Here is a 24,786-nt window from a genome sequence, read left to right as displayed (position 1 = left end):
TTTTTGTTTTTTTCATGTCGCCATAGCCCCCGCTAAATCCGTTTAAAATCCGCGTTCATTTGGTTTGACACAAACACGGGATCCGTGAGAAACAAACAGTGAAAACTGCGATCCGATCCTCCATTTTGAAGTTACAGACGATAACGTTAGACAGGACGATGCGGTGAGGAAAACCACAAAGGAGATAAATCGATTCAAAGCTGATTCCTAGACAGGAAACGGATGCGAGCGACAAAACCGGAACCAGTTTTATTTCGTTTCCGGTCGGCCCCCGGAACCGGAAGGGCTCGAAAAAAAATCCGGAAAGTGCACTTGTTTGATTTAACATGGGATTTGCGAGTCGCGTAGATCTACGCGACTGGCACGCTGCGGCTTTAAATCGGTTCGCGTAGATCTACGCGACTGGCAGTCAATGTGTTAAGGACCATGACAAAGACTTTTAATGTGTGGTAAAACTGAACGTCATGAAACCTTTAATGAATTAATTTGTCTGCATTTTACCTTATTTTGAGGATCCACAGAATGATTCTTTTCAACGCTGACGTAAACAAACGGTGTCTCTGTGAAAAGACGAGTCTCTCTTCTTTCCACCGAAAAACAAAAACATTGTAACAGCGATCGTCCGTTCTGCAGTTATCGGCAGTTGAATAATAAGCTCGTTTTCACCAAAAACACAATCTGGGAAAAATAAATCTGAGATACATTTTTATAAATGTAATAACATTGTAGTGGACAGGGTGTAAATGTTTTAGATGACCTCATTTCCGGGTGGATCCTTCTCTGGAAGTCAGGGCTTCGTTCATTTGGTGAAGAGCGCCCTCTAGCTCAAATAGCGTAATATTGAGTCATTGGCGGTCAATGTGTTAAATTGTAATGTGTGTGTGTGTGTGTGTGTGTGTGTGTATGTGTGTGTGTGTGTGTGTGTGTGTGTGTGTGTGTGTGTGTGTGTATGTGTGTGTGTGTGTGTGTGTGTGTGTGTGTGTGTGTGTGTGTGTGTGTGTGTCTCTCCACAGATCTACATCTTTGAGAACAACATCTATTACCAGTCGGACGTGAAGAGCAACGCCCTCAGACTCACCTCCTCGGGGAAAGAAGGCGTCATTTTTAACGGGATCGCAGACTGGCTCTACGAAGGTAAACGATCGTCTGCTACCAGTGGGTGTAAAGTAACTAAGTACATGTAGGCCTACTCAAGTGCTGTAGACTAGATTTACTTAGATTTACTTTACTGGAGTATTTCCAATTTTCAGTACTTTTACTTCTACTCCACTACATCTCAGAGGCAAATATTTTACTTTTACTCCACTACAATTATTTGAAAACTCGTGTTACTAGTTACTTTGTAGATTTTGATTATTATTACAAAACATACATTAACCACTTCAGCACTATATACATTTTGGCCATTTGAAAATATCAGATCTACAAGCTCACAATGCGTCGCATCGAGCTTGTAGATCTGATATATATAATGTTATATTATGGATGTTATAGCAGACAGAATAACATTATATTATCCCCATAGGGGAATCTTAGATCATCTCATATAAGAACTGTGTTCCAAAAATAAACACACCACCCCTTCATATGGATATGAAGCATCGACTGAAGGTGTAAATGTACACATTTACCCAAAGAGAGAACACAATAAATGCTAGAAACGAGTCAAACAACCCAAAGACTACATTTCCCATGAACACGGCTGCTGTGGGGACAGTTTCAGACCCGGAAGTAGCAGTTCTTAAGAATTTTAAGGCAGAATTAATTCCAGAAACAGGCTGTGTCAAATATGAATGAATATCATAAACGATGCAGAGCCACCCCCCTGACAGAAACACCAGGGTGGTGTGTTTATGTTTGGGAACACCGTTCTTATATGATGTGGATCTAAGATTCCCCAATGGGGATTTCAACACAAAAAACATTTAGCCACGAACCAGCGGAACGGCGCCCTCTAGCGGCAGTGACGTCAGACTTGGGTGCTCAGTAGCAGACAGAATAACCACTCTCCATCATAGTGTAGGAAAAGCTATTTCCACTCTAGGAACGAGACAATAGAGACTCTTAAAGGTTCTATGACATTCATTTTCACTTTTTTTTATTTTCTATGTTTTTTGGGGGGTTTTATGACCTCAATTACACCCAAAAAATCTGAACTTTGAACATCCAGTGAATTTTCTGTGGTCTGGGGTTTTCTGAATAATTAGGCTGAAAAGTAATCTGAGCTTGGCCCTTCGGCAGTGAGGTCACTGTTGATTAATCCCGCCCACTCTCCTCCTCGCCCCTCCCCTCCCCTATCCTTTCCTTTTGGGGGGGGGGGGGGGCGGAGCAGAGGCGATGATTGACAGGCAAAATCCCTCACCAGCGACACCCGCAGGCAAAGATTCCTTTTTTTCATTGCAGTTGAAAAGGCTTTAGAAATGTTAGAGAAAAATACCTGCAATGGCTCACTGGAGTGGAATTTTCAGTTAAAAACTTTTTATACACGTTTGAAGGACCATGACAAAGACTTTTAATGTGTTGTAAAACTGAACGTCATGAAACCTTTAATGTCCTCCGCTGGGATTAATTAAACATTTTGCTTTATCGTAATCTAATCTAAACTTATTTGAACCGAGGAACGCGCCCATGAACGAGACAAGCTATTTACAGTAGGTATGACGTTTTAGCTTTAAATATGGATATTTTGAAGGCGGTGTATATAGCCACGTTGCGTCAGTTAATTTAAAAGCTGTCTGGCTGTGATTGATACGGTCTCTCTTCAGTGCAAAGTGCTGACATCATGTCTGTCTCATTCATGTAAAAGTAGCTCTTTCCAGAAATAAATCACCCAACCACAAGCTCTGGCTGATAAAGGGAAAATGTATTAGACATAAAATCAAAATAAAAAACTCTGCATAATCCATTAGGACCTGGAATGCATCCGTGTCATATTAGATTTCTTTGGCTATTAACACATCGGGTGCCAGCATTTTTTCATAACAACTTACCGTGGGTGCCAGCATTCTCCCCATTGACTGCGCTTTGCTGTTTAAAGTTTCCGCGTGCGTTACAAGCAAATCCACGCAAAAAAAAGCATCGATTCATGTTCTGCCATGAGCCTGGCTACAGGCTGGAACCATAGCATTCCCCTTGCGGGTTACAACGGAGGGGGATCGCGCATCGCGCATGACCGGTTTTCCCCACAGGAAACAGATTTGGAGATATAGGCGTTTCAAAGTAGGAAATAGACAGGAAGCGGATGGGGGGAAAAAAATGTTTCCGGTGAGCGATCTGGCACTTCCTTCGCAGGATTACAATGGGTGCTCACAGAGCTGCTCTAGCCCCGCCCGCGCTGAAATCACGGTTCAGACCGTGTTCGGCACCGAAGCTTCGGAACCGCCACTATGTAAACACACGGTTCAGACCGTGTTTGGCACCCGATGTGTTAAAAAATAGCAGATATACAAGCTCATAGTGCGGCACCGAGTGCCGCACTATGAGCTTGTAGATCTGCTATTTTTTTTTTTTTAAATCATGAAAATGTGTGCAAATCGTTGAATACATATATTTTTTTAAAGCAAACATTTGTAACTCAAATCTTTGCTTCTGGGGGATTCTACAAATGTCTAGTAAATCAGTTTTATGAGAAAACATAATGTTGCTATAATCAGTGGTTCTTAGGGGTGTGCCGATATATCGTCCCGCGATATATCGCGATACGTTTTCGCGACGATATGTATCGTTTTGGGGAAAAAAAATATCGTTTTTGAATTTTTTTTTTTTTTTTTTTTTTTTTTTACAATCATAATAATCAGGCATGCAAACGGCCCCGAAGTGAAAAGAGTGACAACATGTTTTTTTTTCGGGTCAGGTGTCATACTATTTGGATTCAAAACGGCTATTGTAGCTGAAAAGCTACAAGTTTGCATGTCTGAATAATGCAAAAACAGAATTATTTGTTTGCATTTTCTTTTTTCTCCTCCATATATTTTCATAATAAAAAAAGTGCGTATCGTATCGTATCGAAATCGTATCGAAGTTGTGAGCCAAATATCGTATCGTATCGTTTCGTGAAATTAGTGTATCGGCACACCCCTAGTGGTTCTCAAACTTTTTCCATGTCAAGTACCACCCAAAATGATATGTATTTGGCCGCGGACCCCCATCTCAAAATATCTTTGTTCCAGGGACCCCCCTAGAAGCAAAGATTTGAGTTAAAAATGTTCGCTTTCAAAAATATATACATGTTCAATGATTTGCACACATTTTCACGATTTTTGAATAGCCAAAGAAATGCGGATGCGTTCCCCGTCTTCATGGATTAAAGAAATCCGTAATGCTTGCCCTAGCACAAATGTTTCCCCGCCGAATATGTCATAATTGTGTGTATATATTTGTTATATAAAGTATATACTTAAAGCACTGCAAACACACGGGTTGATTTAGTTGCCACAACATTGTCAGATGGAGTTAACGTCTCACTAGTTGGAATGCTTTGATAAAGAATTCATCCCAGCGCTGCTGTTCTTCTTTACACACAGTTAAGTAGCTGAAGAAAATGCAAATATTGAATTAGTTGCAGTTTCATCCCAGAAAGTGATAATATATGAATCCGGTTACTGTGGCAGATTTGGACAGGAAACAATAATTAGATTTGGGCGAGGACTTTTTCTTCTTTCTTTTTTTCTTTTTCTTTTTGTCACTTCATGCATGTCTGAAGAAAACAAGATTATGTAAATCTGATGAACGAATTTCTGCAAGCGACCACAATAACTCTCCTATCGATTTAGCCCTTTCAGACCGGGAACGCATCTGTGTCATTTTAAGATTTGTTTGGCGATTAAGAAATAGCAGATCTACAAGCTCATAGCGCGGCACCGAGTGCAGCGCTATGAGCTTGTAGATCTGCTTTTTTTTTTTTTAAATAGTGAAAATTTGTGCAAATCTTTGAATATATATATTCTTAAAGCGAACATTTTCAACTCTGTTGCAACTTCTGGGTGTCCCTAGAACAAAATATTTTGAGATGGGGGGTCCACGGCCAAATAATTTTTTTTAAATGAACTGTTAGGATTTAGAAGACATTTGTAGAATCCCCAGCAGCAAAGATTTGAGTAATGTCCGCTTAAAAACATATAAATTCAAAGATTTGCACACATTGTCACGTTTCTTTTTCAAAAATAACAGATCTACAAGCTCATGGCGCGGCACTCGGTGCCGCGCCATGAGCTTGTAGATCTGCTATTTTTGAATAGCCTAAAGAAATTTAAAAATGACAGAGATGCGTTCCCAGTCTTAATGCGTTAACTTGTTTTTCTTAATACTTAATTGGATTTGCAGAGAAGTGCCGACATTCAGTATTCTATACTGAACGTCTCTGCTGTTTTCCTTAACACTATGTTAATGCTTGTGTCCAATTATTCTGGAAGCTTACTGTTAGATGTAACTCTTTACCCCCGTCTGCAGTGGTGGACAGTAACTAAGTACATGTACTTGAGTACTGTACTTAAAGGTCGGGTAAGGGATATTCTTTAGTGAAACTAAGTGTTAAATAGCTCTATATCCTGATAGTACTCATTGCTATGCATTTGCTGGTTGTTCAGTAACAGGAGTCTCCATGTCTCTCCAGCTCTTTAATAAACAGAAAATGCATTTTCAGGTCGGGATACCAATTTTATCCAATCAGGATAGAGAATTCAACACAGGATCCATACAGATTAACACTCGCGTGACTAAGCAATCAATGGGACCGATTTTGAAAATTGAAAGTGGCTTAACTTCTCTCAGGAAGCTCTGAGAAAGTTCCCCTTTCATGACTTTTCCTAAATATATGTTTCAAACCATCTCCGTTTTTTTTTTTTTTTTAACTCATTATAAATATGAAATACATACCATGTATCCCATCCCAGCCGTTTTATTTCGGCTAAATTGATCGCTCTCCCCCTCTCTCCCCCTCCCTAGAGCACTTTACACCTCGAGACCCCACACAGAGCGGCCCGTAGACAGCAGACTTTGCTGTGGCAATGTTGCCATGTCTGCTTATTCTAAGCGACTTTGGGCTTGTTTTTCCACGTCTTTCTATTATTATTATTATTATAATTATATATATAATTACATTATAATGGTAATAATTTTCTACTCCACTACAGCTCAGAGGCAAATCTTGTACTTTTACTCCACTACAATTATTTGAAAACTTTAGTTACTTTGCAGATATAAATATATTTTCATACTTGTTTAGATTAGAGCTCCATGTCCTTTCGTATTTTTTTTTTTATTAGGTGAATATTTATATAAAAAGGCCTAACCAGGGACTGGGGTTGCAAATTAGCCTCGGCTATAAACCCCACTGTTTTGTCAGGGCACAACGCATGCAGTAACATTTTCATAGACCTGACTGCTCATTTCTCTCGCAAAATTTGGCAACCCAATGCTGCGCCAACAGTACTGATCTACAAGCAGAGGGCTCGTCAGCCAGCGACTGTTTTATGTTTGTAGATCAGATATTTAGCGCAGGAGTAGCAGGAATGAGCACATGTGTGGAACATAGCGATGTGTTCTCTTGTTACGCTGACAGGCAGGAGGAGAGGAGACGTTTCTGTCAGCGTGAACAGCTGATAGAATGAGAGCTTTACGCTCAGACAATAATGTGAATATTATATAATATAATATTGGTTTGTCAAGAGATATCCATGTGTTTTGGACAATGGAGATAGTCACGTAATTAGACAGTGGCTTTAGCGTTCATATAGGCTCCATGTTTCCCTCAAGAGTTTAATGTGACGCTACAGATTGCACTGTTTTATACGCTTTTTTTATAAACATTTTACAGAATCTGCAGTTACCATTACTACTAAATTACTACTTTTTAAAATGTTTCTGCCTGCAACAACAGAGTGAGTGAGCTAACTGACTGAGCAGAGTGGAGTTGAATGGCTATTTAAAAGACAATGGAACCCCCCACTGGGTGGGTGAGAAGGTGTCAGTCAGTCTGGTCCAAAGAGGTGAGACAGGAACCAATAGCAGAGCTTGATTTCTTGTCCAAATTGACCGTTTAGCAGGCTGTGTGTAGGATAATGCAACCCCAGTCATGCCAGTGTTAAACCAGTGGAATTGGATGTGATGACACAAAGAAATGAGCAGACACACAATTGCACTTAGTTGGAAAGCTGATAAATGGGTACTCTCTCCTGATAGGCTGGAATTTTGTCACCCACTTGAATTTTTATTCTCTGTTTATTAAAGAGCTGGAGAGACGGGGAGACTCCTGTTACTGAACAAACACTCTATACAGCAATGCTTACTATGAGAATATAGAGCTTTAACCTTTTAACAAAAAAACGTTTTAGTTTTTACCTAAAAATGTCACTTACCCTACCTTTAACCCATTAAGACCGGGAACGCATCTGTGTGTCATTTTTAGATTTCTTTGGCTATTCAAAAATATCAGATCTACAAGCTCGTAGCACGGCACCGAGTGCCGCGCTACGAGCTTGTAGATCTGCAATCTTTTAAAAAAATCGTGAACATTTTAGCAAATATTTAAATACATATTTATAAAGGGAAAATGTTTTACTTCTGGGGGTCCCTATTACAAAATGTATTATCATGTAACATAATATATTTGAAAAACATATTTTGTTTTTCAAAAAACTGTCAGGATTTAGAAGACATTTTGTAGAATCCCCAGAAGAAAAGATTTGAGTTAAAAATATATTATTAAATTATATTAAATATTAAAATATATTAAAATATATATATATATATATTCAAAGATTTGCAAAAATGTTCACGATAAAAGAAAAAATCAGATCTACAAGCTCATAGTGCGGCACTCGGTGCCGCGCTTTGAGCTTGTATATCTGCTATTTTTTGAGTGGTGGCCAACCACTCCTATATCTGACGGACACACTGTCTGTGTGTCCGTCCGTATGTCCAAAAAACAAACATTGATGACAACATCAATACGGGGCTCATCAAAGGCACCACTCTCTTCACACAGGGTGTGATTTTTTAATAGCCAAAGAACTCTAAAATGACACAGATGTGTTCCCGGTCTTAACGGAGTAAGTACAGTTTTGGAGTATTTTTGTTTTTGTCCAAAAAATCCCAAACTGCTGGGGTCAATTTGACCCCAAAAAAATGACTTAGTCACTGCATGCTATGAGGCTAATGTGGTTAGCGTTGTGTTGTGCACAGAGGAGATCCTTCAGAAGCATGTGGCTCACTGGTGGTCGCCCGACGGAGAGCGGCTGGCCTTCCTGGTGCTCAACGACACTCTGGTGCCCAACATGGCCTTACCACGCTTCACCGGCAGTACCTACCCCAAAGGAAAGCAGTACCCCTACCCCAAGGTACTGTACCCTACTCTATGTACCATCACTACCCCTACCCCAAGGTACTGTACCCTACTCTATGTACCATCACTACCCCTACTCCAAGGTACTGTACCCTACTCTATGTACCATCACTACCCCTACCCCAAGGTACTGTACCCTACTCTCTGTACTGTACCATCACTACCCCTACTCCAAGGTACTGTACCCTACTCTATGTACTGTACCATCACTATCCTTACCCCAAGGTACTGTACCCTACTCTATGTACCATCACTACCCCTACCCCAAGGTACTGTACCCTACTCTATGTACTGTACCATCACTATCCTTACCCCAAGGTACTGTACCCTACTCTATGTACCATCACTACCCCTACCCCAAGGTACTGTACCCTACTCTATGTACTGTACCATCACTATCCTTACCCCAAGGTACTGTACCCTACTCTATGTACCATCACTACCCCTACCCCAAGGTACTGTACCCTACTCTATGTACCATCACTACCTACTGTGTCTACTGTCTACTGTCTACTGTCTACTGTCTAGTGCAGTGGTTTTCAACCTTTTTCATGCCAAGGACCCCTAAATTGATATATATTTGGCCGCGGACCCCCATTTGAAAATGTTTTGTGCCAGGGACCCCCAGAAGCAGAGATATCGGTTAATTTTCGCTTTAAGAAATATAAATAATATTCAAAGATATGCACACTCTTTCAGGTTTTTCAAAAATAGCAGATCTACAAGCTCGTAGCGCGGCACTCGGTGCCGCGCTACGAGCTTGTAGATCTGCTATTTTTGAATAGCCAAAGCTAAGTGGTTAAAAATGATTGTGACGCTATGTTGACTAATTTAGCTGGGGACCCCCTGGTACCCCTCCAAGGACCACTGGTGGTCCCCGGACCACTGGTTGAAAACCACTGGTCTAGTGTGTGTGTGTGTGCGTGCGTGCGTGCGTGCGTGCGTGCGTGCGTGCGTGCGTGTGACTATTATTGCAGAGTTACCTGGTGGTCTGTTTAATCTGTTCTCTCCTGGTACCGCCGTGGCTCTCATATGGTACAAGACAGACAGACAGCAGCGCTCACATTATATCTGCTTCCTCTATTGCAATTGTCCACCCCCCCCCCCCCACGGTTCATTTTCTTAATATGCAAACACTGTTTTAAACACTGTCTAAAACTAAGACTAAATAATCTGACAATTTCATCAACAAATAAAAACGACACTAAAATGTTTGGGAGGGACTAGTGGAGAAGTGGGAGGGACTAGTGGAGAAGTGGGAGGGACTAGTGGAGAAGTGGGAGGGACTAGTGGAGAAGTGGGAGGCACTAGTGGAGAAGTGGGAGGGACTAGTGGAGAAGTGGGAGGGACTAGTGGAGAAGTGCAGAAGTCATCATGGTTGCGCGCGGGTGTCACAGACTGACAATAGCAGATCTACAATCAACGCGCTGTGAGCTTGTAGATCGGCTATTTTCGGGACGCAGCTAAGTGAAAATCGGCCTTTCCAACGCCATCGCGGCACCGCCAAAAATCTATGTTAGTCGACTAAATCAACTGTAGATTTAGTCGACTAAAACTAGAATAAAAGTTAAACATTTCAGGTGACTGAAATGTGACTCAAACTAAACAGAAATGTATTCAAAAGACTATGACTACAACTAAATCAAAGTGTGCTGTCAAAATCAACACTGGTGTGTGTGTGTGTGTGTGTGTGTGTGTGTGTGTGTGTGTGTGTGTGTGTGTGTGTGTGTGTGTGTGTGTGTGTGTGTGTGTGTGTGTGTGTGTGTGTGTGTGTGTGTGTGTGTTCGTGTGTGTGTGTGTGTGTGTGTGTGTGTGTGTGTGTGTGTGTGTGTGTGTGTGTGTGTGTGTGTGTGCTCACAGGCTGGTCAGGCCAACCCCATGGTGAAGCTCAAAGTGGTCAATCTGTTTGAACCAATCCACACCCAGGAACTGAGCCCGCCGGAGAGCCTGAAACTGAGGTGAGTCAGGTGGTCTCTTATTTAGACAGATGGTCCTCAACGTGGGGTCTGGGGACCCCCAGGCGTCCATGAGGGGGTTCCAGGGGGTTCCAGGGGGTCCCCGGATAAATTGATAGTTTGATCATTAGGTTAGACCCTCCAGAAAAATGTGATTATGCGATCGCAGAATTTACTGCGTAATCAGCAAAATGGTGCATAATTATGCGGGGGTAACGTTTTTTTCCAAAAGGCTGCATCGCATAATATGCGCTTCGCATCGCATATATTTCCGCATATTTTGCGACTTTTCACATACTTCGCAACTTCCCGCAATTTCACCGCATGAAATTGCAAAAAAAAAACCCTGCATATTTCATTGCAAAATCAAGGATTTTAGCCCGCAGAATCAGGGGCGTGCACAGATAGACTCTAGGTGGTGCTTGAGCACCTGCCCTTTGCCCTCTTGACCAGAAGTGCCCTTTTGAAAAACTTTTTTTTTTTTTTTTCAGTTTACAGCAGGGGTCTTCAGCAGGGGGTCCTCAGAGTTACTACAGGGGGTCCGCCAAATCTTCATGTGATATGATTTTTCTTTTTACCATAACCACTCGAAACCTAGCATCCCTTTTCTGAGGAGAACTTTAGCCAAAAATAGCCGATCTACAAGCCCACAACGCCTCGCGCTGCGAGGCGTTGTGGGCTTGTAGATCGGCTATTTTTGGCAAAGAGGTATAGGTGTAGAGGGAAAAAAGAGCAGACCAAGTAAACCAAAAAAAGCATCATTTACTTGAGCACCTGCCCCTCAAAATGTCTGTGCACGCCACTGCGCAGAATTAAGAGTTTTAGCCCCGCATAATCACAAATCTTTGACCGTTTTCTGAAGGGTCCGATTAGGAACCAGATATACTATGTAACCATGTTATCGTTGTTGTTTACAGGGAACACTACGTAACCATGGTGAAGTGGATCAGTAAAACAGAGATGACGGTCAGGTGGTTGAATCGAGCCCAGAACATCTCCATACTCACTGTCTGTGACATCACCAGGGGGGCGTGTGTGAAGGTTGGTCTGTGTGTGTGTGTGTGTGTGTGTGTGTGTGTGTGTGTGTGTGTGTGTGTGTGTGTGTGTGTGTGTGTGTGTGTGTGTGTGTGTGTGTGTGTGTGTGTGTGTGTGTGTGTGTGTGTGTGTGTGTGTGTGTGTGCGTGTAGCTGGGAGGGAATTCGGTAGAAATTGTGCACTTTTTGACACGTTTTAGGCATGGTGTTAGGTATGGGCATCAAGTTGGGATCGCCCCCTAGTGGTCTGTTTGCAATGATTGCAATATTAGATAGGTCAGTGTATGGTTGAAAATCCAAATAATTGATAGAAAATATGTTTCAATGTATTCTGTTTCTATTGGGCATGCTAAAAAGCATACAAAAAATCTAGGACAAATGGAAAGTTGAGTAAAAGCACCACAATATTGTACTGTGCATTGTAAGCTCTTGTATAGTACTTGAGTACTATAGTGAACATAGTTACTTTGCACCACTTTGACAGGCTAAGCATGAAACAGCCCTCGGGTGCACTAATTGCTAGAGAGCAGAGGGACATGGGTTACTATTAATGGTCTTAACTCAAAATGTATGCATCACACAGCTTAGATATTTGGATTAAATCGGAGAGCAGACCTGTGCGAACCTGGTGATGTAAAAAAAACACATATCTGTTGTGTTAAGAATACGGCCGCAGTGACTTTACGAACACACGGGTCATTAGTCCTGTGTCCTTCTCTCTCCCTTCTAGCAAACACCATTAGTGTGTATTGGAAAAGCTAACATGAGATCCACATGTGCTTTAAAGTGGGATAGCTTCAAAAGTATAAAGTAAACAAAAGTTTAAACACAGCAATGGAAGTCATAATATACCTCAATCTTTTACAGTTTAAATGGAGTCTGTAAGTTAAAGCATGCTGAAGTAACATGATTGCAAACAAGTGAAAGAAAAAGGGTCTTTCAGATGAAAATAAATAACATTGACTTTCCCGTAGACTATTGGGAGTTTAAAGTTGAATATTTCAAAAACTACAAAACATTTCAAAGTGAATTTTTGGAAGTATGAATTGATTATGTTGCACTAGTAGTGTGGCAACGTTTTAGGAAGATTCTATTAATATTTTTGGAGAACTATATTGTGGGCCCACAATACTGTACATCTCTAGGGTTTCTGTGGTTCAGTGACATCAGTGACCATGTGTTTTCTGTTTGTTTCAGAGACATGAAGAGACCTCTGAACTGTGGCTTTCTAAACAGGTACGTTCATTTCTCCTCGCAGTCTGACACAATCCTATATTATCCCATTAAGACTGGGAACGCATCTGTGTCATTTTAACATTTCTTTGGCTATTCAAAAAAATAGCAGATCTACAAGCTCATAGCGCGGCACCCAGTGCCGCGCTATGAGCTTGTAGATCTGCTATTTTTTGAAAAAAAATCCTGAACATTTGGTGCAAATCTTTGAATATATATATATTTTGAAACTCAAATATTTTAGAAAACGTTTTTAGATATTATGTATTGGGCCGGGGACCCCCATCTCAAGACATGTTGTTCCAGCGACCCCCCAGAAGCACAGATCGGAGTTTTTTTCTTTTTTTTTAATACCCAAAGAAATCTTAAAATGACACGGATGCGTTCCTGGTCTTAATGGAATAAAGGTCACAGTTTTCCACGCTGCTGATTCATGCTGAAATGAAATCAGCTGAACAACGTTTTTTTGTTTTGTTTGTTTTTGAATATCAATCAAGGTGAAGGATACTTCAGAGCTGCTCATCTGTTACTGTCCTCTATAGATCCACTAGAACAGGGGTTATGCAACTGTGATGATGGAGAGGCGGCCACTATAGACGAATCCACGGTGTCGCGGTGCAGAGCGTTGACACCGCAGCTATGGCTGCCTACAGGCTACAAGCGCGTCTGTGGATTTGTCTATATTTCCACTCTCACTCCAAAGAGCAACATTGCATATACATGGCGCTCTCATGCGGGCGACGTTGCGGTGCTCTCCGCGTCAAGCATTTCTTCTCTCTTTGTTTGTTACTGTCTTTACTTTTTCGCTTGTGCATAAAGGCACAAGTTAAGTATGATAGGACAACTTTAGTGCAGTTAGGAGAGCTGAGAAATAAAGGAGATTTTAATCTCGCGGATCTGGACTGTTTTCCGGAGCTACATGCAGACAGAGCAACACCCGGACACGGCGGAGTATGGGGTGATCAGCGGCCGATAAGGAAGCGTGGAAGGCGGGGAGGTATACAGCGGAGACTCCGACGCCTGGCTACCCGAGGAAGACTACCCCTCCCGGTCATACTCTTTGCCAACGTACGGTCGCTGAGAAACAAGATGGACGATATCTCTGGTAGTCTGGCTACACAGAAGTGCATCCAGGAATGTACCCTGCTGTGTTTCGTTGAGACATGGCTGGGAGAGACGACCCCCAGCGAGGCTGTAATGCTAACAGGCTACACAGCCTTCAGAGCAGACCGCATAGCTGCGGATTGTGGCAAAACCTGCGGGGGAGGTGCAGTGATCTACGTCAAGCAGTCCTGGTGTACTGACACGAAGGTAATATCCCAGTCCTGTTCTGAGGATGTGGAATATATCACCTTAAAGTGTAGGCCATTCTTCTTACCAAGAGAATTACAGTGCATCGTTCTGAGTGTCGTATATGTCCCCCCCTCTGCTAATGAGGAGAGAGCTCTGAGTGAGCTGCATTACATGATAAGCGGACATGAGAATGTGTACCCGGATGCTGCTTTTATTGCAATTGGTGATTTTAATCATTGCAATTTAAAGAAGGCCATGCCCAAATTTTATACATTTGTGGATTTCCCTACCAGAGGGGATAACACATTAGATCAGTGCTACTGCAACATAAAAAAAGCATTCATTGCCACCCCCAAACCTCAATTTGGAAAATCTGACCACCTGGCAGTCCTGTTAAGGCCCACTTACATCTCTAAGCTAAAAGCAAACCCAGTCACTGTCAAAACCACAAGGATGTGGACTGACAGTGCACTGGCAGACCTACAGGGCTGCCTGGAGGCCACCGACATGAATGTTTTTAAAGAGGCCACGGACAATATTCATGACTACACAGAGACTGTTAGTGGTTATGTTGAATGGTGCACTTCCATCTGCATCCCCTCTCGTACTATTCGAGTCTTCCCTAACCAAAAGCCCTGGTTCAATGCGGATGTACGCATGAAAATCAGGAACCGGTGTGCAGCTTTCAAGTCGGGGGACACCATGGAGTATAAGCGGGCTCGTTACGAGCTACGAAGGTCCATCAAAACCGCAAAAAAACTATACTCACAGAAACTTGAAAGCTATTATCTGGATAACAACACACATAGTATGTGGCAGGGTATCCAGGCCGTCACTAACTATAAGAGAGGCACGAACGGGACAGAGACTCGAGATAACAACATGCCAGATAACCTTAACAGTTTCTATGCTAGATTTGACAGACTGAATGGAGACACCCCCTCAAAATCTCCCCACAGCCCTGGGGAGACGGCACTTCAGGTGACACACACACAGGTCCTGCGAGCGTTTGGGCAGGTCAACCCAAGAAAGGCAGCTGGTCCTGATGGAGTGTCACCAAGAGTCCTGAAGGCCTGTGCTGGGCAGTTGGCAGGGGTGTACACGGACATTTTTAACAGCTCCCTTGCACAGGAAATAGTCCCCCGGCCTTTCAAATCTTCTGTCATAATACCAGTCCCTAAAAAAGCCAATACAAGCACAATGAATGATTTCAGACCAGTGGCACTGACTTCAGTGGCAATGAAGTGCATGGAAAAGCTGGTTCTTCAGTCTATGAACGATGTTATTCCGGACTCATTAGACCCCCTACAGTTTGCCTACCGCAAAAATAGATCTGTGGATGATGCGGTGGCACTGGCACTTCATTCTACATTGGAACATTTGGAGAAAAGCAAAACATATGCACGTATGCTCTTTTTGGATTACAGCTCGGCTTTCAACACAATTAAGCCTATGAAGCTAACTGTGAAACTGGCAAACCTCGGTGTACCTACACCCACCCGCAACTGGATATTGGACTTTCTGATAGATAGGCCACAGGTGGTGAGGATGGGAAATAAGACCTCAGCCCAGCTCACGGTTAGCACTGGAACTCCTCAGGGCTGCTGCCTAAGTCCCAAACTCTACTCCTTGTACACACATGACTGCGTTTCCACCCATAAGAGTAACATCATAATAAAATATGCCGATGACACAACCATCCTGGGCCTTATTAGAGGAGGAAACGAGTCAGGGTACAGGGAACAGGTGAACAACATCATCAGCTACGGAGAGGACAATGACCTTGTCCTCAATGTGGACAAAACGAAGGAAGTAATTCTGGACTTTAGGAGGGGACCTCCCATACTGCGACCCCTCACCATCAAGGGGACAGAGGTGGAGCAGGCAGACAGCTTTAAGTTTCTCGGCCTTCATGTGTCAAAAAATCTGACCTGGAAGGAAAACACTGTTGCTATAGTGAAAAAAGCCCAGCAGCGGCTGTACTTCATTAGGATGCTGAAGAAGGCTGGACTCAGTCACCGGCCCCTCACTCTGGCCTACAGAGGACTCGTTGAAAGCATCCTCACCAGCGGTATCACGGTGTGGTATGGAAACACTACCCAAGCTGAGAGGAAATCGCTCCAACGAGTCATCAAAACCGCCGAGAGGATTATTGGAGTAGATCTCCCTGCCATGGACACAATCTACACACAGCGCTGTAGGAGGAGAGCACAGAGCATCCTTGAGGATCAACATCATCCTGCTCACCCTCTGTTCGTGTGGAGGGACTCAGGACACAACCTGAGACACCACAGACCAGAGAGCATCTCCACCCACACAACACGCTTTTTTAACATTAGGGACGGTAGTCAATATGACAGATGAACTGAATCCGAGCAGATGAACTAAATTAGGACAGATCGTGATAAGACGAATTGCACCACTATTTGCACTGTTTTTTTATTTTTTACTATGACGGGCTTATTTATTATATTTGATATTGTCTTTGGTGAGTGTGGTAGGATATTATGTAGGATTGTAGGATGTACTGTATGTTCTCTCTGTACTTTCTGTCTTCTTTTTTAAAATGCTGACCCTGGGAGCTGAGCTCCAAAATTTCCTATGCACTTGTGCAAATGGCAAATAAAGTCTATTCTATATATATATACTGTCGGGCAGAGACACCGCTTATCTCCATATTTTAACTTTTCTTCATTTTTTTCGCCATTCTATGTCACACAAAAGTAGCAATAGTAGCAGATCTACAAGCTCAAAACGCGTCGCGCTGCGGCGCGTTTTGAGCTTGTAGATCTGCTATTTTTGCCATGTTTGAATCGGAATCCTGATTTTCTTTTGTGCTATTTTTGAAGAGGAATCCTGAAAAGTAATATTTTTTATTTAATTTTCCACTTGTAGCCAACGTGCATAGGTTCTCATAGGTTCTCAACCGGGGCTCCCGACAGATTCGAGCGCAGCTCTGAATCTGTCCTTGAGATTATGTTTTGATACCATTGAGTTTTTTTTTTCTTGCTATCAAAAAGAATACATGTTTTATGGAATTGGAGTACATTTCCAGACACAATATGCATTCATAATAGCATCATCAAATACACACAATATGATACACAGTACAGAGACAGAGCCTTTGCACATGGATAATGAAGTCAGAAGTGATTTAATTCTTAAGTGGTTTGAAGAAGTCAGAGCTTGTTGGATCAAAACACAATCAAATGTATTATTTGGGTTTATTGTTAAACTCTCAAATTTAGGGGCGTCCGCTGGCCTAGCGGTCCAGGCGCATACCACGATAAGCTGGTAATTCAGCTTGACAGCGAGTTCGACTCCCGTTCCCGACGACCTTTGCTGTATGTCTCCCCCCCATCTCTCTCCCCATTTCCTGTCAGCCTACTGTCCTGTCCAAATAAAGGCATAAGAAAAAGCCACAAAAAATAACTTTAAAAACAAAAAATCTCAAATTTAAATGAACCTTTATTCAAATAACAAGAAGAAACCAATGTTTTTTGTTTTGTCTTTTGCGTGTGTTTGTGCAGAACCAGGAACCTGTGTTCTCCAGAGATGGTAACAGTTTCTTCCTGACGGTACCGGTGAAGCAGGGTGGCCGTGGAGAGTTCCATCACATCGCCATGTTCACATCACAGGTAAAGTAGAGTTCCACCACATCGCCATGTTCACATCACAGGTAAAGTAGAGTTCCACCACATCACCATGTTCACATCACAGGTAAAGATAGTTCCACCACATCACCATGTTCACATCACAGGTAAAGAGAGTTCCACCACATCACCATGTTCACATCACAGGTAAAGAGAGTTCCACCACATCACCATGTTCACATCACAGGTAAAGAGAGTTCCACCACATCGCCATGTTCACATCACAGGTAAAGTAGAGTTCCACCACATCACCATGTTCACATCACAGGTAAAGTAGAGTTCCACCACATCACCATGTTCACATCACAGGTAAAGTAGAGTTCCATCACATCACCATGTTCACATCACAGGTAAAGAGAGTTCCATCACATCACCATGTTCACATCACAGGTAAAGAGAGTTCCATCACATCACCATGTTCACATCACAGGTAAAGATAGTTCCACCACATCACCATGTTCACATCACAGGTAAAGTAGAGTTCCACCACATCACCATGTTCACATCACAGGTAAAGATAGTTCCATCACATCACCATGTTCACATCACAGGTAAAGTAGAGTTCCATCACATCACCATGTTCACATCACAGGTAAAGATAGTTCCATCACATCACCATGTTCACATCACAGGTAAAGATAGTTCCATCACATCACCATGTTCACATCACAGGTAAAGTAGAGTTCCATCACATCACCATGTTCACATCACAGGTAAAGAGAGTTCCATCACATCACCATGTTCACATCACAGGTAAAGATAGTTCCACCACATCACCATGTTCACATCACAGGTAAAGAGAGTTCCACCACATCACCATGTTCACATCACAGGTAAAGAGAGTTCCATCACATCACCATGTTCACATCACAGGTAAAGATAGTTCCACCACATCACCATGTTCACATCACAGGTAAAGTAGAGTTCCACCACATCACCATGTTCACATCACAGGTAAAGATAGTTCCATCACATCACCATGTTCACATCACAGGTAAAGTAGAGTTCCATCACATCACCATGTTCACATCACAGGTAAAGATAGTTCCATCACATCACCATGTTCACATCACAGGTAAAGATAGTTCCATCACATCACCATGTTCACATCACAGGTAAAGTAGAGTTCCATCACATCACCATGTTCACATCACAGGTAAAGAGAGTTCCATCACATCACCATGTTCACATCACAGGTAAAGATAGTTCCACCACATCACCATGTTCACATCACAGGTAAAGAGAGTTCCACCACATCACCATGTTCACATCACAGGTAAAGAGAGTTCCATCACATCACCATGTTCACATCACAGGTAAAGATAGTTCCACCACATCACCATGTTCACATCACAGGTAAAGTAGAGTTCCACCACATCACCATGTTCACATCACAGGTAAAGTAGAGTTCCATCACATCACCATGTTCACATCACAGGTAAAGAGAGTTCCACCACATCACCATGTTCACATCACAGGTAAAGAGAGTTCCATCACATCACCATGTTCACATCACAGGTAAAGATAGTTCCACCACATCACCATGTTCACATCACAGGTAAAGATAGTTCCATCACATCACCATGTTCACATCACAGGTAAAGATAGTTCCATCACATCACCATGTTCACATCACAGGTAAAGAGAGTTCCACCACATCACCATGTTCACATCACAGGTAAAGAGAGTTCCATCACATCACCATGTTCACATCACAGGTAAAGATAGTTCCACCACATCACCATGTTCACATCACAGGTAAAGTAGAGTTCCACCACATCACCATGTTCACATCACAGGTAAAGTAGAGTTCCATCACATCACCATGTTCACATCACAGGTAAAGAGAGTTCCACCACATCACCATGTTCACATCACAGGTAAAGTAGAGTTCCACCACATCACCATGTTCACATCACAGGTAAAGTAGAGTTCCATCACATCACCATGTTCACATCACAGGTAAAGATAGTTCCATCACATCACCATGTTCACATCACAGGTAAAGTAGAGTTCCATCACATCACCATGTTCACATCACAGGTAAAGTAGAGTTCCATCACATCACCATGTTCACATCACAGGTAAAGAGAGTTCCATCACATCACCATGTTCACATCACAGGTAAAGAGAGTTCCATCACATCACCATGTCCACATCACAGGTAAAGAGAGTTCCATCACATCACCATGTTCACATCACAGGTAAAGAGAGTTCCACCACATCACCATGTTCACATCACAGGTAAAGAGAGTTCCATCACATCACCATGTTCACATCACAGGTAAAGTAGAGTTCCACCACATCACCATGTTCACATCACAGGTAAAGTAGAGTTCCACCACATCACCATGTTCACATCACAGGTAAAGTAGAGTTCCACCACATCACCATGTTCACATCACAGGTAAAGAGAGTTCCATCACATCACCATGTTCACATCACAGGTAAAGTAGAGTTCCACCACATCACCATGTTCACATCACAGGTAAAGAGAGTTCCATCACATCACCATGTTCACATCACAGGTAAAGTAGAGTTCCATCACATCACCATGTTCACATCACAGGTAAAGTAGAGTTCCACCACATCACCATGTTCACATCACAGGTAAAGTAGAGTTCCATCACATCACCATGTTCACATCACAGGTAAAGTAGAGTTCCATCACATCACCATGTTCACATCACAGGTAAAGTAGAGTTCCACCACATCACCATGTTCACATCACAGGTAAAGAGAGTTCCATCACATCACCATGTTCACATCACAGGTAAAGTAGAGTTCCATCACATCACCATGTTCACATCACAGGTAAAGTAGAGTTCCACCACATCACCATGTTCACATCACAGGTAAAGAGAGTTCCATCACATCACCATGTTCACATCACAGGTAAAGTAGAGTTCCACCACATCACCATGTTCACATCACAGGTAAAGTAGAGTTCCACCACATCACCATGTTCACATCACAGGTAAAGAGAGTTCCACCACATCACCATGTTCACATCACAGGTAAAGATAGTTCCACCACATCACCATGTTCACATCACAGGTAAAGATAGTTCCATCACATCACCATGTTCACATCACAGGTAAAGTAGAGTTCCACCACATCACCATGTTCACATCACAGGTAAAGTAGAGTTCCACCACATCACCATGTTCACATCACAGGTAAAGAGAGTTCCACCACATCACCATGTTCACATCACAGGTAAAGAGAGCTCCATCACATCACCATGTTCACATCACAGGTAAAGAGAGTTCCATCACATCACCATGTTCACATCACAGGTAAAGAGAGTTCCACCACATCACCATGTTCACATCACAGGTAAAGAGAGTTCCACCACATCACCATGTTCACATCACAGGTAAAGAGAGTTCCATCACATCACCATGTTCACATCACAGGTAAAGAGAGTTCCACCACATCACCATGTTCACATCACAGGTAAAGTAGAGTTCCATCACATCACCATGTTCACATCACAGGTAAAGAGAGTTCCACCACATCACCATGTTCACATCACAGGTAAAGTAGAGTTCCACCACATCACCATGTTCACATCACAGGTAAAATAGAGTTCCACCACATCACCATGTTCACATCACAGGTAAAGTAGAGTTCCACCACATCACCATGTTCACATCACAGGTAAAGTAGAGTTCCATCACATCACCATGTTCACATCACTATGCAGAATGTCCCATTTCACAAGTCAACATTCTTTTTTTGAAAATGGTAGATCTACAAGCTCACAACGCGTCGCAGCGCGACGCGTTGTGAGCTTGTAGATCTGCTATTTTCAAGTAGCCAAAGTTTAAATAGGGCTGAAGTGGTCAATGTATGTTCCATAATAATAATCTAAATCTACAAAGTAACTAGTAACTAAAGTTTTCAAATAATTGTAGTGGAGTAAAAGTACAATATTTGTCTTTGACATGTAGTTGAGTAGAAGTAAAAGTTTAAAGAATTGGAAATACTCCGGTAAAGTAAAACATGGTACTTAAGTACAGTATTTGAGTAAATTTGTTTCACTTTGAATGTGCATGACTGAATGAATGAATGAATGAATGAATGAATGGATGGATGGATGGATGGATGGATGGATGGATGGATGGATGGATGGATGGATGGATGAATGAATGAATGAATGAATGAATGAATGAATGAATGAATGAATGAATGAATGGATGGATGGATGGATGGATGGATGGATGGATGGATGGATGGATGGATGGATGGATGGATGGATGGATGGATGGATTAAATCGTGGATTGCCCATGTTCTCTCCGTTTTCCCCGTTCCTCCCAGTTCAGAGCCGATCAGAACGAGGTCCGCCACCTGACGTCGGGGAACTGGGAGGTGACCCAGATCGTGGCTTATGACGAACACAGCGACAAACTGTGAGTCACGGCGATCGAGCGAGCGGGAGGAAAAGGGACGACGACGCTCTCTCTACAACGAGAGTCGCTTCGTCTGATGACGAATTCTGTCTCTGTTTGTTTTTACATGTTGTGATTTAGTTCTGTTTCATGTTAAATGTCTGTTATGGACCACAATGGAAACAAGCTTCAGTTTTTTGTTTTTTTTTGTCATATCCATGATGGTGTTTTTAACCCCTTAAAGGTATTGTAATTATGACGTACTGTAGCATAATACTAATACACAGTAATGCTTTATAATGTGTTATAATAATGTTTGACTGCATTATAAGTACTTATGAGTACTTATAACTGTAATTAGTCAGTGTTATAATCAGATTACAACACACACACACACACGCACACGCACGCACGCACGCACGCACGCACGCACGCACGCACGCACGCACGCACGCACGCACGCACGCACACACACACACACACACACACACACACACACACACAGATGCCAAATTGAAGTAATTAGTAAAACAAAAACCCACAATCTAAATAGAGTGTAAATCTACTATGGATGCCAAACCAAACAAAGAAGCGTCTGTCTGTCTGTCTGTCTGTCTGTCTGTCTGTCTGTCTGCCTGTCTGCCTGTCTGTCTGTCTGTCTGTCTGTCTGTCTGTCTGTCTGTCTGTAACAGTGATTCATACTCCAGAAGCTCAAACCAAAAGTGATTTCTCAAATCCTTTTAATGTTGTGAAATACTTCCCTCTCCGACAAACAACAAATGAATCCCTTTTGTTTGTTTTTTTCTTTTGTTTTGTTGTGTCTTCTCAGCTACTTCCTCAGTACGGAGGGCTCGCCACGCAGACGACATCTCTTCAGGTGATTCATGTTTTTTTTTGTGCCCAAATTAGCGGGACGCGCTCTGGTTCTGACAGCTTGTTTTTGTACGTAACGGCGCCTTGTCCTCCTCTATCAGCGCTTTGCCTCTCCAACCGTGGGTTTTTTGTTCCTCTCAGAATGAATCAGGCTCTGTACGTACGCTCAACCTGTGATATTTGATAAGCCTCCGTTGTTCAGTTCCGCACTGATGCGATGCCGCATCAGTGCGGCATCGCGCGCGCACTGATGGAGTTTTAACTGCCTCTTGAGCGTTGATGCTGCACTGACACATCGTCTGACATTCCCTTTGCTTTTTGTCTGTTCCTTTTAACCCAGTTAAAACCGGGAACGCATATCTGTGTAACCACTTAAGACATTATTTTATACTTTGGGCTATTCAAAAATAGCAGATCTACAAGCTCATAGCGCGGCAGCGAGTGCCGCGCTATGAGCTTGTAGATCTGCTATTTTTGAAAAATCATCTGCAAATCTTTGAATGTATATATTTTTAAAGCGAACATTTTTTAACTCAAATATTTGCTTCTAGGGAGTGGCGCCCCCCCCCCCCCCCCCTCATCTCAACGTATTTTGAGATGAGGGGGGGGGGCGCCAAATACATATCATTCTGGACGTCCTTGACATGAAATAGTTTTTTTTACGGAATACTGTTAGTATTTAGTACACATTTTGTAGAACCGGAACCGATCAGGACTCGATAGAGCACCGAAGTCTGACGTAGTTTACACATCCTACCTGGGTCGCGCCCCCCCCCCCCCCCCCCCCCCCATTCTGAATTCCCATAGACGTGTTTAATATCGTGTCAAATAAAAACTGTGTTCCAAAAATAAACAAATGACCCCGGCGGTTATGAAGCATCAACTGACGGTGAGAAAACGATAATGTTACTTCCGCCGAATTAGTCACATTTTCACCAATAACAGACCGTATCAAATATGAGTGACTGACTATCATAAACCATACAGAACCTCCTCCCTGACAATATCGCAGAGACAGTTTGTTTATTTTTGGACTTTGGTGTTTTTGGATATTTTTGGATATTTTTTTTATTGAAAAAATATTTTTTATATATTTTTTTTATTGGATATTTTTGGATATTTGGACCACAATTCTTATATGAGACGATTCTATGATGACCCAATGTTATTCTCCATAGAGACATGACTTTACAGAACCAGGGGATGAACGAGTGACGTCAGGACTTCTGTACTCTATGGGTTAAAATGTGTCTCTGTGTTGTTTCCCCAGCGTGAAGACGGTGGGTCGCTTCCAGCGTCACTGTCTGACCTGTGAACTCCACAAGACTCACTGCCAGTTCTTTGAGGCGGACATCAGCCCCACCGATCAGCACATCATCCTCCATTGTAAAGGTATGAGATCAACACATCATCCTCAGTGGTGGGAAAAAGTACTCAAATGTTTAACTTAAGTGAAAGTATCAATACTGCAATGTAGAAGCACTCTGTTACAAGTGAAAGTCCGGCATTCAAAATTGACTCGAGTAAAAGTACAAAAGTATTGGTATCAAAATGTAAGTAAAAGTACTAAAATCTTTGAAAATAGCAGATCTACAAGCTCACAACGCGTCGCGATGCGACGCGTTGTGAGCTTGTAGATCGGCTATTTTCAAATAGCCTAGGTATAAAATAGGGTTAAAGTGGTTAATGTATGTTTCATAATATAATAATAGATAATTGCAAAGTAACTAGTAGCTAAAGTTTTCAAATAATTGCAGTGGAGTAAAAGTGCAATATTTGTCTCTGAGACGTAGTGGAGTAAAAGTATAGGCAATTGGAAATACTCCAGTAAAGTAAAAGTACCTCAAAAATTGTACTTAAGTACGGTACTTGAGTAAATGTACTTAGTTACTTTACACCACTGATCGTCCTGGATTGTAAAGGTAAGCCGACAGCATGGGGGGGGGGGGGGGGGGGGGGGTGTGTCATCTCATCTCAAACCTGCAGCAGGAACAACCACCAGATCTACA

General features: G+C 42.4%; 1 protein-coding gene across 1 annotated transcript in view; it reads left to right on the top strand.

Annotated features, from left to right (window-relative positions):
- The window catches only part of LOC311064475 (inactive dipeptidyl peptidase 10-like), a gene marked incomplete at both ends in the record, with an annotated part of 338,687 nt that overhangs the window by 292,480 nt on the left and 21,421 nt on the right, over positions 1–24,786 (top strand). Inside the window, 10 exon segments of the mRNA XM_084084304.1 lie at positions 1,014–1,134; positions 8,182–8,336; positions 10,202–10,299; positions 11,214–11,337; positions 12,528–12,566; positions 17,387–17,498; positions 17,501–17,535; positions 21,834–21,925; positions 22,734–22,781; positions 24,048–24,169. Coding sequence (XP_083940430.1) covers positions 1,014–1,134; positions 8,182–8,336; positions 10,202–10,299; positions 11,214–11,337; positions 12,528–12,566; positions 17,387–17,498; positions 17,501–17,535; positions 21,834–21,925; positions 22,734–22,781; positions 24,048–24,169 — 946 coding nt within the window.

Source organism: Gymnoscopelus microlampas (assembly GCF_963454915.1).
Source record: "Gymnoscopelus microlampas genome assembly, chromosome: 17".
Lineage (NCBI taxonomy): Eukaryota > Metazoa > Chordata > Actinopteri > Myctophiformes > Myctophidae > Gymnoscopelus > Gymnoscopelus microlampas.
The sequence above is the reverse complement of the archived record's forward strand: the minus strand, read 5'-3'. Positions and strand labels throughout refer to the sequence as shown.